The sequence below is a fragment of the Mirounga leonina genome, unplaced genomic scaffold (genome assembly GCF_011800145.1).
Source record: "Mirounga leonina isolate KUSES-001 unplaced genomic scaffold, KU_Mleo_1.0 Mir_91, whole genome shotgun sequence".
Lineage (NCBI taxonomy): Eukaryota > Metazoa > Chordata > Mammalia > Carnivora > Phocidae > Mirounga > Mirounga leonina.
This window is the reverse complement of record NW_023270839.1, coordinates 48,163,634-48,176,519: the sequence shown is the minus strand read 5'-3', so window position 1 is coordinate 48,176,519 and position 12,886 is coordinate 48,163,634. Positions and strand designations below refer to the sequence as shown.

General features: G+C 49.1%; 1 protein-coding gene across 1 annotated transcript; it reads left to right on the top strand.

Moving 5' to 3' along the window:
- The first annotated feature begins 2 nt into the window (after nucleotides 1-2).
- RPP25 (ribonuclease P and MRP subunit p25) lies at nucleotides 3-2,045 on the top strand. The gene has a single exon (XM_034994797.1). It carries the CDS (start codon nucleotides 226-228, stop codon nucleotides 823-825), a length of 600 nt encoding a protein of 199 aa, XP_034850688.1. The 5' UTR covers nucleotides 3-225; the 3' UTR covers nucleotides 826-2,045.
- Nucleotides 2,046-12,886: the final 10,841 nt, after the last annotated feature.

The window sequence follows — 12,886 nt, the reverse complement described above, 5'->3', positions numbered from 1 at the left end:
GCTAAAGGCGCGGAGCACCCGGCGCCGAGAGCGCTGCGTAGAGCTGCGCCCACTGAAGTCGGAGCGGAGGATCGCGCCGTCCCAGCCCGGCCGCCAGCGTCCACGCCGCTCCCTCACCCTTACCCCTGCCCGCCCTTGCCAGGCGCGACCGGCGGCCATGCAGCCCCAGGGCTGAGGCGGCCCCATGCGAAGCCCGCGTCCCCGCGGTCCGGGCAACGACGGCGCATGGAGAACTTCCGTAAGGTGCGCTCCGAGGAGGCGCCGGTGGGGGGTGGGGCCGAGGGAGGCGGCCCGGGCTCCAGCCCCTTCGCGGACCTTGCGCCGGGCGCTGTGCACATGCGGGTCAAAGAGGGCAGCAAGATCCGGAACCTGCTGGCTTTCGCCACCGCCAGCATGGCGCAGCCAGCCACGCGCGCCATCGTCTTCAGCGGCTGCGGTCGGGCCACCACCAAGACCGTCACGTGCGCGGAGATCCTCAAGCGCCGCCTGGCGGGCCTGCATCAGGTCACGCGGCTGCGCTACCGGAGCGTGCGCGAGGTGTGGCAGAGCCTCCCGCCGGGGCCCACACCGGGTCAGAAGCCTGGCGAGCCGGCCGCCAGTCTCAGTGTACTTAAGAACGTGCCCAGCCTCGCCATCCTACTTTCCAAGGATGCACTGGATCCGTGCCAACCCGGTTACCAGCCCCCGAACTCCCATTCTGGACCCTCGTCCCAGACAACTGCACCGACGTCCAAGAGGAGCCTAGGGGAACCGGAGGCTGGAGAAGGCTCTGCGAAGCGGTTACAGCCTGAGCCAAGAGCTGCGGAAGAGGAGCGGATGGCCTGAGAGCTCGTGGGTCTGGGCCACGTAGACGCTCTGGATCTCACCCCCAGCGCCTCGACCTTGAGACACATCTCCAGCCTTTCACGCCTCGGTCCTCTGGACATAGCTCCTCAGACGGTCGGCATGGACCCCAGGGCAACAAGAGAACAACCCCAGGGAAGCTTCATTCCACCACTTGTGTTGCCTGAAGACGCAGAATTCCACCTTCAGCTTTTCTGAGCCATACTGGAACCTTCTTCAGGGAGGGAGTGGTTGGCAGTAGGACTCTTGAGCCTTGCTCAGGACCCCCAAGGGTTAAAGGCATCCAGTATTCATGAGGGGAGCCCACCCCACCCCACCCCCGAGTGTGTAACCTGAGGAGAGCTCCTGGAATCACCTCCACCATTGGCGGCCAGGGGCAAGGGGTGAGAAACAAGACTGCTTGAAGGCAAGGGAGTCTGAGTTGGGCGGGGGGAGGTTCTATTCTGCCCCTCACCCCGGGAGACCACTTCCTTTCTAGTTTTCCTTACCCTGCTGTTAAGGAGCATCCTGAGATCGTGGTGCAGGGACAATCCCCTTCCCCACGGACCCAGAAGGAGAGACCCAGGACAGAACTCTCTTTGCCTTCTCCCCTGAGTCTCAGAGCTGGAGTCCTGCTTCCAATAAAACAAACAAAAATGGCTCTGGCCCCGGGTTTCTTCCTTAGCACTTAACCTACGTGGAAACTGCTTTGGCCTGCCCCCTAGTGTCTCAGTACCCTCCAGCCTGGAGTCCTTGGCCTTTGGAATCTTCAGGGTCAGGCACAGAGACTGGACAGCTTCAAACTGGAACCAGAGGCACATTGCCCAGTCCCTGGCTTCTCCCTCTCCCAGTCTTCCCTGTCTGGCTCTAGCCTCAGGGGCTTGTGGCCAGAAGGGGGCCTTTGTCCCCTGGTGCATTACCACTGAGGGAAAGGGAGGAGCACATTGCTTTTCTGGGAGGGAAGGAAGGCAGGCACCAGTGAACTCTCCTGGGGGTCACTGCCAAGGGAGGCACACCCCACTGGGCTCCCTAAACCTGCAGCCTCCTGCCAATTGAAGCCGTATCCAGAAAGCTGGCACAAAACCCCTCATCACCATCCATAGGATCTCCCCTTCACTGCTCTCTCTCTCTCTCAGAAAGGACAGCACACCCTTGGGAGAGGGGGAGGAGAGAGATTGAGCACAAATCCACTGCTGGAAATTACTATTCAGCAGAGAAGCTGGAACTTGGGCTGTGAATCACTGCAGGCTCCCTGATAAGCTGCAGCCTCCAGCCCTGCACAGCTGTCTGTTGAGAGATAACAGCCTCATAAGCCTCTTTGTCCAAGTCAGCTGGGGCTGGGGGTAGGGGAGGAGTGCTGTGTGCTGAAAGGACTCTAGCGGGTAAGGGGGCCGGGGGGCAGGGGGGCACCTAGCCCCAGGATCTCAGAAACACACCCTACCATGTGCAACTCAACAGCACCTCTGAAAGGAGATGGGGAAGAATGTAAGTCACTTTGCTGGCAGAACCCTGAAATAAATCCTTCCAGCAACAAGAGGTGAGTTTCGGCAGCTGACAGGAGGGACTCTTTAGGGAGTTCTCACCTACCCATATCCCCTTGAGCTTTGGATCAGTGAGCCCTGTCATCCAGACTCTGGCACTGTTTGCCCTCCCCAATTTCTTGTTCTTGATGAGTCCCTACGAAGGGCCAAGGGGTTTGTGTGTGCTTGTCCGACTCTCATGGGTGGTCCAAGAAGGCTGGAAAAAATGCACTATCCTTTTTTTAAAGATTTTATTTATTTGACCGAGAGAGGGAACACAAGCAGGGGGAGTGGGAGAGGGAGAAGCAGGGGGAGTGGGAGAGGGAGAAGCAGGCTTCCCACCAAGCAGGGAGCCCGATGCGGGGCTCGATCCCAGGACTCCGGGATCGTGACCTGAGCCCAAGGCAGACGCTTAATGACTGAGCCACCTAGGTCCCCAAAAATGCACTATCCTGACAGCTAAGGTGCCCTGGGCTGGTCCTGGGCTTGTGCATCTGAAGTAAATGATAAAACTCGGAAGAGGTCCTGCATGGTAGATGCTTATAGAAGACTGGTCTTGGTTCTGGAAAAGGGCCAACTTTCCAGAACCAGGATCTGAAGTCCTGATTGCCCAGTCACCAGGACATGCAAGCAGCAGCTTGTCAGGGGAGGCTGCAGAGGCTTTCTTTTCTTGATGGTAGGGAACAGATTAAGTCCCTTTCCTGCCTAGAAATTGATCCTGCAGTATGGGGAGGAGAAGGGCTTGTTTCCCCACCTTCAGAGCATTAACTTGCCCTGATGGGCTGAGCTTCCGCCTCCCATGCCAGAAGGCAGGTTATGAGACACTTTCCTTTCTGCACCCCCACTCCACCCCAGCAGGTTGAGTTCCCAGGTTTTTGATAGGTGCTCGTGGTGCCAGTAGAACCCAGCACCCATGAGCACCCTACCCCGGCCTTACTGATCCTCTGGCCCTACTGACCCAGAAGCAGGCTCCGAAGGAAGGTGACTGATATCCCTATCCACCCCCACCCCCAAGACTGAGGTGGGAACCTGAGAAGTGTTGGAATAAGTGAGGTGGGGGGGGTGGCTACAGGAGCACCTCAGAGATGGCTCACTGACTACAGGCAGAATGGGAGGGAGCGGAAGCTGCTCTGTGAGACCCCATCATTCCAATAGTGACCTCTATCCAGGAGCTTTCTGGGCCCTGTCTTGGGGCACTTGCAGGCTAGGGGTGGAAGTGAAGGCTCACACCCATAAAATTGTCAGGTCACACAATCAAAATCCATTTGGGAATATAAATGTATATATAATCCAAGGCCGGAGCTCGTGGTCAGATGGGCAGTGGATCTCCAGTGGGGCCTTAAGGGACTTCATTGTTGTTGTGCCAGATCCTAGTCTAGGCACACGGTGGGGCAGGGTGGCGGGGGGTGGGAGATCACAGTAGAATCAGACATTGTTCCTGCTCAAGGATGTCCCAGTTAGTAGAAAGAAAGAAAAGAAAGTTACAATACAATGCAATGATAGTGGGAGAAGGTGGGAGCTCTGAGAAGGGGCACTTAATGCGCCCAGAGGTGCTGATGGAGGTGGTTCCCCGAGGATCAGAAGCCAGCAGAACAGGACTGGACAGGCAGTTCCCGGCAGAGCACAGAGAGGTGATGCTGTGCCTGGTGTTGCAGCAGCCACAAGTATCTGAAGGATACGTGGCAAGAGGCAGGTGGGGCTGGAGTACCAGGTTGGAGCCAGGTCCTGGTAGCCTCCCTGAAGTAAGTGGGAGGCCAGTGGGAGCCAGGGAGTGCCCCAGTTTGATTGGCATCTGTAAAGGATCCCTCTGACACCTGTGTAAGTGGGCAGTGGATTGGAAGGGGCCTGACTGGATCCCCAAGGACACAAGGAGGTATGAGATGGTGTTACAGGATTTCTTTTTCTTCGGTGCCGGTGGCTCTTGGTCACGCCGCTTCGAAGAATGAAGAGGTAGATCAGGCAGAGTGGTGGGCAGCAAGCAGCTTTATTGAGAGACAGTACAAAGCTCCCAAAGAGGGACAGGACCCGAGAGGGTTGCCACCAGAGTTTCTAAGCCTAGGGGTTTTTACGGGCCTGTTAGCGGGGGCTGTTTTCATCTGATGAACCCTCCCTGCACCTGTCATCCAATCAGGTTTTTGTCATCTACCTATCAACATGGGCAAGGGTGGAGGGCTCCTTCCAGGGTGGTGTAAGATCCTTTCAAGGATGGTTTCCGGGGGGGGGGGGGGGGGCTTGTCCCTGCCTACCTGTCTTCCAACTATCCTTCATCAATGGAACCATGGGACTGTGGTAGTAGAGAGGGAGATGGAGACAGATTTGAGAGCTACCCAGGCTAGGTAGGATTTCACTGCCACTACAGCCAGATCAGAGTGGGGCTTCTCCTTGCGGCATTAACCCTACCTGGCCAGGGCTTGGCCTGCTTTCTTGGCATCCCAGGGGACATGCTTCGTAAGGGCCAAACTATAAAGCCTTTGGAGGGGAAGAGGTCCACAATTTCAAACTGGTAAAAGCTTTAGGAGCTGTTGTCCATTGGCCATGAATCTGCCAGGCATGTTCACTGCACAGTAGGGGAAAAACCTGAGTAAGACACTCTCCCACACTTATCCCTTAACAGGAACCTCCTCACCCCGCCATCTCCCAGCCTCTACCCCCATTAATCCTGCACTTTGGGCTGTTGCTATGCCCACACTGCTAGGGATGCTCTAGTCCCCTCTATTTCACTGAGATGTTGCAACACCTCCAGGTCTCCCAAGAGAAGGATAATTGATGAAAGCAAGGGAGGGAGGGAAGGGAAAGGAGGAAGGGAGGAAAGGAGAAAATATAGCCACAGGAGGGTCTCCTTGGGGACACCAGGTTTCTTCCTAGAGCACAGATCTTAGTTTGTAATTGTGCCCTCATTAGTATGATCCTCTGGTTGTCAGTCACCCCCAATAAACCAGAAGCTGTGACTGAATGGATCCTGCCTTCCTTGCTCCCTACCCAGCTCTTGGCACATAGGAAGCCCACAGAGCTGTTGACTGAATGAATAAAGTCTGGTTGAGCCAGATTTATGAACTGTTGTGATGCCACATCAAAGTCCTTAACTGTCAAGGATGGTGGCCAAATCTTCCCCTATGTCCACCAAGCTTCTCTTCCCATCTAGGCCCTTAGGTTCTACCTGCTTTTAGAAAGGAAGCACCACCATAGTGATTGGATTTGTATGTCCAGCATGAGGATTTGGGTTTTGTGTCACACCTGCTGATTATGATAGATATTGTGGGTTGAAGTGTGTCCCCCCAAAAGGTATGTTGAAGCCCTAACTCTGGTACCTGTGAATGTGACCTTATTTTGAAACAGGATCTTTGCAGATGTAATTAATATGTAAGAATAGGTCATACTGAAGTAGGGTGGGTCCTTAACCTAGTATGACTGGTGTCCTTAAAAAAGAGAAGACACAGACACGCAGAGAGAAGAACAACACAGGAAGATGGAGACAGAGATTGGAGTTACGCAGCTGCGAACTAAGGAATGCCAAGGATTGCCAGCAAACAATAGAAGCTAAGAAAAATGCATGAAACAGATTCTTCCCTAGATCCTTCAGAGAGAACATGGTCCTGCCGGTATCTTGATTTTGGATTTCAAACTTCCAGACCTGTGAGAAAATAAATTTCTGTTGTTTTAAGTCACTCAGCCTGTGGTATTTTGGTATAACAGCCTTTGAATCAAATACAATACGTATTCTCACCACGTTCAGTGGAAATAGGGAAGAGGAAGGTAGGGTGTTTGCCAAGGTCCTTGTTACCAGAATTTCCAGTCCTATATTGTGAGAGGCTCCCTACTCTGCAGGCCTGTGCTACCAAATACAATGCCTGGCGTCACATTGAACATATAGGCTTTGGAGAAACTCAAGCTGTGATTTGGGACAAGTTAATTCTTCTTCGAGCCTCAACTTTTTCATCTGCAAAATGGGCCAGATTACTGTGGGATAAAGGATATAATATCTTGCTTCCAAACCGTGGTTCATCAGCAGAATCAACCTAGGACACTTGTTAAAAATACAGATTGCCTGGGCTGACCTCCAAACCAACAGGATCAGAATCTCCTAAGAAGGACCTGGAAATCGGTTTGGTTTTTTTTTAAGATTTTATTTATTTGAGAGAGAGAGAGCACAAGGGAGGGGAGAGCAGAGGGAGAAGAAGACTCCCCGCTGAGCAGGGAGCCCGATGCGGAACTCGATCCCGGGACTCCAAGAATGACTTGAGCCAAAGGCAGTCGCTTAACCAACTGAGCCACCCAGGCGCCCGGAAATAGGTATTTTAATAAGATCCTCATATGGGGGCACCTGGGTGGCTCAGTCTGTTAAGTGTCGGCCTTTGACTCAGGTCATGATCCTAGGGTGCTGGGATTGAGCCCTACATCAGGGAGACTGCTTCTGTTCTGTCAAATAAATAGAATCTTTTTAAAATTAAAAAAAAAGATCCTCATGATTTTTTTTTGTTTAAAGATTTTATTTATTTCTTTAAGAGAGAGAGAGAGAGAGAGAGAAAGGACGAGCTGGGGGAGGGACCAAGGGAGAAGAAGGCTCCCCACTGAGCAGGAAGCCCAACACTGGTCTGGATTCCAGTACCGCAGGATCATGACCTGAGCCAAAGGCTGATGCTTTAAGCGACTGAGCCACCCAGGCGCCCCTAGATCTTCATATGATTTTTGATAGTTAATCAGGGTTGACTATTCCCTGAGCTAAAATATAGAGAACAGCACTCAGACTGGTAGAAGAGACATAAAATTAAATCCCCTTCTCTTTCCCTTCAGCCAACTTGAACCCTTTTCTGGAGAGAAAACTTAACTGTTAAAGAACTACTGTGAGCTGCCTCCTAGAGGTGGTTCTGGGAAAGAGAGACTGGGCTCCAGGAGCTGGGAGGCGGAGGGGGATGGGCAGCTAATAGACTCAGAGTTTCCCTGCCCTGGGCCTGTTTCCAGAAAGGAAACTGAGGGTGTGGGTTCCAGCTCAATCAGCTACAAAGACTTTGCTTTCTTTTTTAAAAAAATAAAAAGGTATAAGGATGTGGAAAAACTGCAACCTGCATTATGTTGCTGGCAGGAATGCAAAGTGGTAGAGGCTGCTTTGGAATAATTTGGCAATTCTTCAAAGAGTTAAACATAGAGTTACCATTTGGCCCATATGATACTCCTACAGGTATACCCAAAAGAACTGAAAATATACATCCATACAAAAACATGTACACAATGTTCATAGCAGCCTTATTCCTAATGGCCAAAACATGGAAACAACTCAAATGTCCATAAACTGATGAATGGGTAAACAAAATGTGGTATATCCATATAATGGAGTATAAGTGCCATAAAAAAGAATGAGGTACTGATTCATGCTACAACATGGATGAACCTTGAAAACATTATGCTAAGTGAAAGATACCAGACACACAAAAAAACACATATTGTATGATTCTATTTATATGACATGTCCAGAATAGGCAAATCCACAGAGACAGAAGGCAGATTAGTAGTTGTTTAGGATAGGGTTGGTGGGTGCCATTGGGTAGAGAGATTCTTTTTGGGGTGATGAAAATATTCTGGAATTAGTGATAGTGATTACACATCAGAGTGAATATATTACAACTGAACTGTGCACTTCAAAAGGGGAGATCTTATGTGGTATATATATATATACAATGGAATATTATGCAGCCATCAAAAGGAATAAGATCTTGCCATTTGCAATGACGTGGATGGAACTGGAGGGTATTATGCTGAGCGAAATAAGTCAAACAGAGAAAGACATGTATCATATGACCTCACTGATATGAGGAATTCTTAATCTCAGGAAACAAACTGAGGGTTGCTGGAGTGGGGGGTGGGGTGGGAGGGATGGGGTGACTGGGTGATAGACACTGGGGAGCGTATGTGCTCTGGTAAGCGCTGTGAATTGTGCAAGACTGTTGAATCTCAGATCTGTACCTCTGAAACAAATAATGCAATATATGTTAAGAAAAAAAAAAGATAGCAGGAGGGGAAGAATGAAGGGGGGGAAATCAGAGGGGGAGACGAACCATGAGAGACGATGGACTCTGAAAAACAAACTGAGGGGGGAGCCTGCTTCTCCCTCTGACCCTCTCCCCTCTTATGCTGTTTCTCTCTCGCTCGCTCTCTAAAAAATAAATAAATAAAATCTTTAAAAAAAAGAAAAAAAGAAAAACTGAGGGTTCTAGAGGGGAGGGGGGTGAGAGGATGGGTTAGCCTGGTGATGGGTATTAAGGAGGGCACGTTCTGCATGGAGCACTGGGTGTTATGCACAAACAATGAATCATGGAACACTACATCTAAAACTGATGATGTAATGTATGGTGGTTAACATAACAATAAAAAATTTTTAAAAAGGGGGATCTTATAGTATGTAAGTCATATCTCAATAAAATTTATATCTTTTAATGATTTTCTAATTAAAAAGTAATATTTTAGGGGCGCCTGGGTAGCTCAATCGTTAGGCGTCTGCCTTCGGTTCAAGTCATGATCCCAGGGTTCTGGGATCGAGCCCCACATCGGGTTCCCTGCTCAGCGGGAAGCCTGCTTCTCCCTCCCCCACTCCCCCTGCCTGTGTTCCCTCTCTCACTGTGTCTCTCTGTCAAATAAATAAATAAAATCTTTAAAAACAAAGAAATATTTTAGGAAATTACTTAGTAGAAATAAGTAACTACACTGTGAAAAAGGATCATTAAAGCCTCCTAATGGGGATGACTGGGTGGCTCAGTCAGTGAAGTGTCTGCCTTTGGCTCAAGTCATGATCCCAGGGTCCTGGGATTGAGTCCCACATCAGGTTCCTTGCTCAGTGGGGAGTCTGCTTCTCCCTCTGCCTGCCGCTCCCCCTGCTTGTGCTCTGTCTCTCTCTCTCTCTGACAAATAAAACCTAAATAAATAAATAAATAAACAAAGCAAGCCTCCTAATGGTAGCCCCACAGGATTACTTTTGAAGGCTGCTTCCTTCTACCACCCCTTCTCCCTGATTCTCAGGCAACCAAGGTGGTGTATTTATCCATATCACCTCCATGCCTTGTCCCCCGTATCACAAGCTGCCCTGCCCTGGGAAAAGAACTATAATTTTACAACAGCAAAATACCTTTTTAAAAAATATTTTATTTAAGAGAGAAAGAGTGAGAGAGAGAGAGAGCACAAGCAGGGGGAGCAGCAGAGGGAGAGGGAGAAGCAGGCTCCCCACAGAGCAAGGAGCCCGATGTGGGGCTCAATCCCAGGACCTTGGGATCATGACCTGAGCCGAAGGCAGATGCTTAACCAACTGAGCCACCCAGGCGCCCAGGAAAATGCTTTTTCTGGTCACCATTTATTGAGACCTAACCGTATGCCTGCCAGGACCATGTTTTCCATGCACTACATGGAATCTTATGAAATCTGCCCTATAACCTATTGGGTAACTTCCATTATTATTCTCATTTTATAGATGAGGAAAGTGGCTCAAGGAAGTGAAGTAACCTGTCTAAGGGTATGTGGCAGAGCGATAATTCAGTAGCAGCAAGAACGTCATTTTCTCAGGTGCCTTCTCTCATTCACCCCTATCCCCCTAGCAGTGGAATCCTCATCACTGGAGGTGCTCAAGGAGGGCCTAAGGAAAGGGAGGCAATGTAGGATCAGTCAGACTACTGGTCTCAAGGGCGACTTCAGCCTGGACAGGCAGCATTCACTTTTTCCCAGTACACACTTCATTCCCACTGGAGAAAATAAGAGCTTTTCTGGACTGTGATCTTCCCTTTACTAGAAATTCCCAGGGTGGAACAGTGCCTTTATCTTCACAAGTTCCTCAGTACCATCATTTGTCCCCTCTGCACACATCAGAAGGGCCTCATTACAGCTCTTCCAGGATGAAGGCTCTGGGCTGCAGCAGAACCTGATGGGCACATCAGTTGGTGGCTATGACATTCCTGAGGCATCAGGAGCCCAGTGGCTGCTCCTCCAGAGGGACAGAAAAGGATTTCAGGGCAGACGATGATAGGAAGAGACCAAAGACCCTGATGGCCTTGGACCAAGAGCCAGGATGTCTAGCCTCAACTGTTCTGGGAAGGTGCACCCACCAGAAGCAACAGAATGGACTGGGGTCTGGGGGCCCAGCTGGGGGCAAACTTGGGAAGGAGCAGCCCCCCCCCCCCGCCACCTAGGTGGTGTGGTAGGTTGAATTCAAAGACAGCCCCTAAGATTCGTCCCTGCTGGTGTACATACCTTGTATAATTGGTATAGAATCTGTGAATCTGAAGGGATATTATTTCCAAGATGAGGCTACTTACCTGTTTACTTTGAGTTAATCAAAAGAAAGGTTTCTCTGGATGTGCCTGACCTAATCAGATGAGGTCTTTAAAAGAGGTAAGCTGAGGTCTTTAAAAGAGGTAAGCTGAGGTACTGTGAGAGGGCCTATGGAGGGGCCATGTGGTAAGAGCTGAGTGGCTCCTGGCTAACAGCAGGAAAAAAAAAAAAGGGCACTCAGTCCTACAACTGTGAGGAACCGAATTCTGTCGACCACCTGAACGAGCAAAGGAGAGGACTCTGATTTCCAGATGAGACCTCAGACCTGACTGACATCTTGATTTCAGTCTTGTGAAACCCTGAACAGAGAACCAATCATGCCATGCCTGGACTTCTGACCTACAGAAATTGGGAAATAATAAATGGGAATTGTTTTAAACTGCTTAGTTTGTGGTAACTTGTTATGCAGCAACAGAAAACGAATACTGGTGATGAGGGCTGAGAACTGCCCCCAAGGTAGCAGGGGCTTTGGAATTCACTGAGAAGCTATCAAAGCCTATCTTTGGGGGTGGTGGGGCAAAACCCCACAATTTCTGGAATCAAACAAACCTGGTCTCAAATCTAAGAATCTATTAGCTGTGTGATTCTTGGGCAAGTGCCCTTTGAGTCTATTCCTTTATCCGTAAAACAGGGATAAATACTTCTCTCACAAGGCTGTTATGAGGCTTAGATGGGATAATAGTTTGCAGGGGCGCCTGGCTGGCTCAGTCCATAGAGCATGTGACTTTTTTTTTTATTAACATATAATGTATTATTTGTTTCAGGGGTACGGGTCTGTGATTCATCAGTCTTACACAATTCACAGCACTCACCATAGCACATACCCCCTCAATATCCATCACCCAGCCACCCCATCCCTCCCACCCCTCTCCACGCCAGCAACCCTCAGTTTGTTTCCTGAGATTAAGAGTCTTTTATCGTTTGTCTCCTCTGGTTTTGTCTTGTTTAATTTTTCTCTCCCTTCCCATATGATCCTCTGCCTTATTTCTCGAATTCCACATGTCAGTGAGATCATATGATAATTGTCTTTCTCTGATTGACTTATTTCGCTTAGCATAATACTCTCTAGTTCCATCCAGGTCATTACAAATGGCAAGATTTCATTTTTTGATGGCTGCATAATATTCCATGGGGTGTGTGTGTGTGTGTGTGTGTGTGTGTGTGTGTATACCACATCTTCTTTATCCATTCATCTGTTGATGGACATCTAGGCTCTTTCCATAGTTTGGCTATTGTGGACATGAGCATGTGACTCTTGATCTTGGAGTTGTAGGTTTGAGTCCCACGTCGGTGGTAGGATTTATTTTAAAAAATATAAATAAAAAAATAGTTTGCAGCATGCAGTGACACATAATAAATTATAGCCCTAATTGTATTAAATAACACTCTAGTAGTCAATCTAAGGAACTGGAGGTAAAGTGGAGAGACCAGTTGGGATTCAGGTGCAATATACCCCATCCAGTACTTTCTTAATTATGGGAGCCCTGACCTCATCCTGAGCTTCCAGCTCTTGATTTGATGAATACTAATTGAAAGGTAATGAGGTTAAAGCTTCTCCAAGTGTCCTTTGGTTTGGCTGGTGGGAGAAGGTGAGAGCAGGTGCTTTGAAAAGAAAAGCTTTTTTACCCTTTTGCCAGCCAGGACCATACCCCCTAAAGCCATACTGCTAGGGAGGGAAAAGAGAAAGGCAGATGCTCACACCCAGGAGAAAGGGCCTGGAGTGAGGAAGAGGAGCCTGAATGTCCATTTTTTCTTTCCTCAGTGAGTCCAGGGATAGAGAATGAAGGATACCAAGACAAGAGACTATCTCATTAACTCTGGGTGGCAGCGTGGTAATTCAGGACTGGGGAAGTGGCCCCACTGGCCAGGAGCTCAAAATCAGGATGTAGTTAATAAGGCCAGATTAGATGTTAAGAGCCTTGGAATGTGATCAACCCCATTTCAGAGCAGTCTGCTATAGGAGCCCTCCTGTAGGGACTGGGGCAGGCATCTGGCCAAAAATACTATTTTATTTGAGGCAAATTATGCTCAGAGACTGAGACTGTTTTTGCCAATAATTTACTTAACACAGGTTCACTGTGTTAATTATAATTTATAATAATATTTCACAAGCCAATAGCATTCAGGGTAATGTCTCTTATGGAGTCAATAAAAAATAACATACTCTAAACCAGTGACAGATTTATTACACTACTATTCCCCAGACAAAGTGATGAAAGAAATAAAGTCCAAATTTA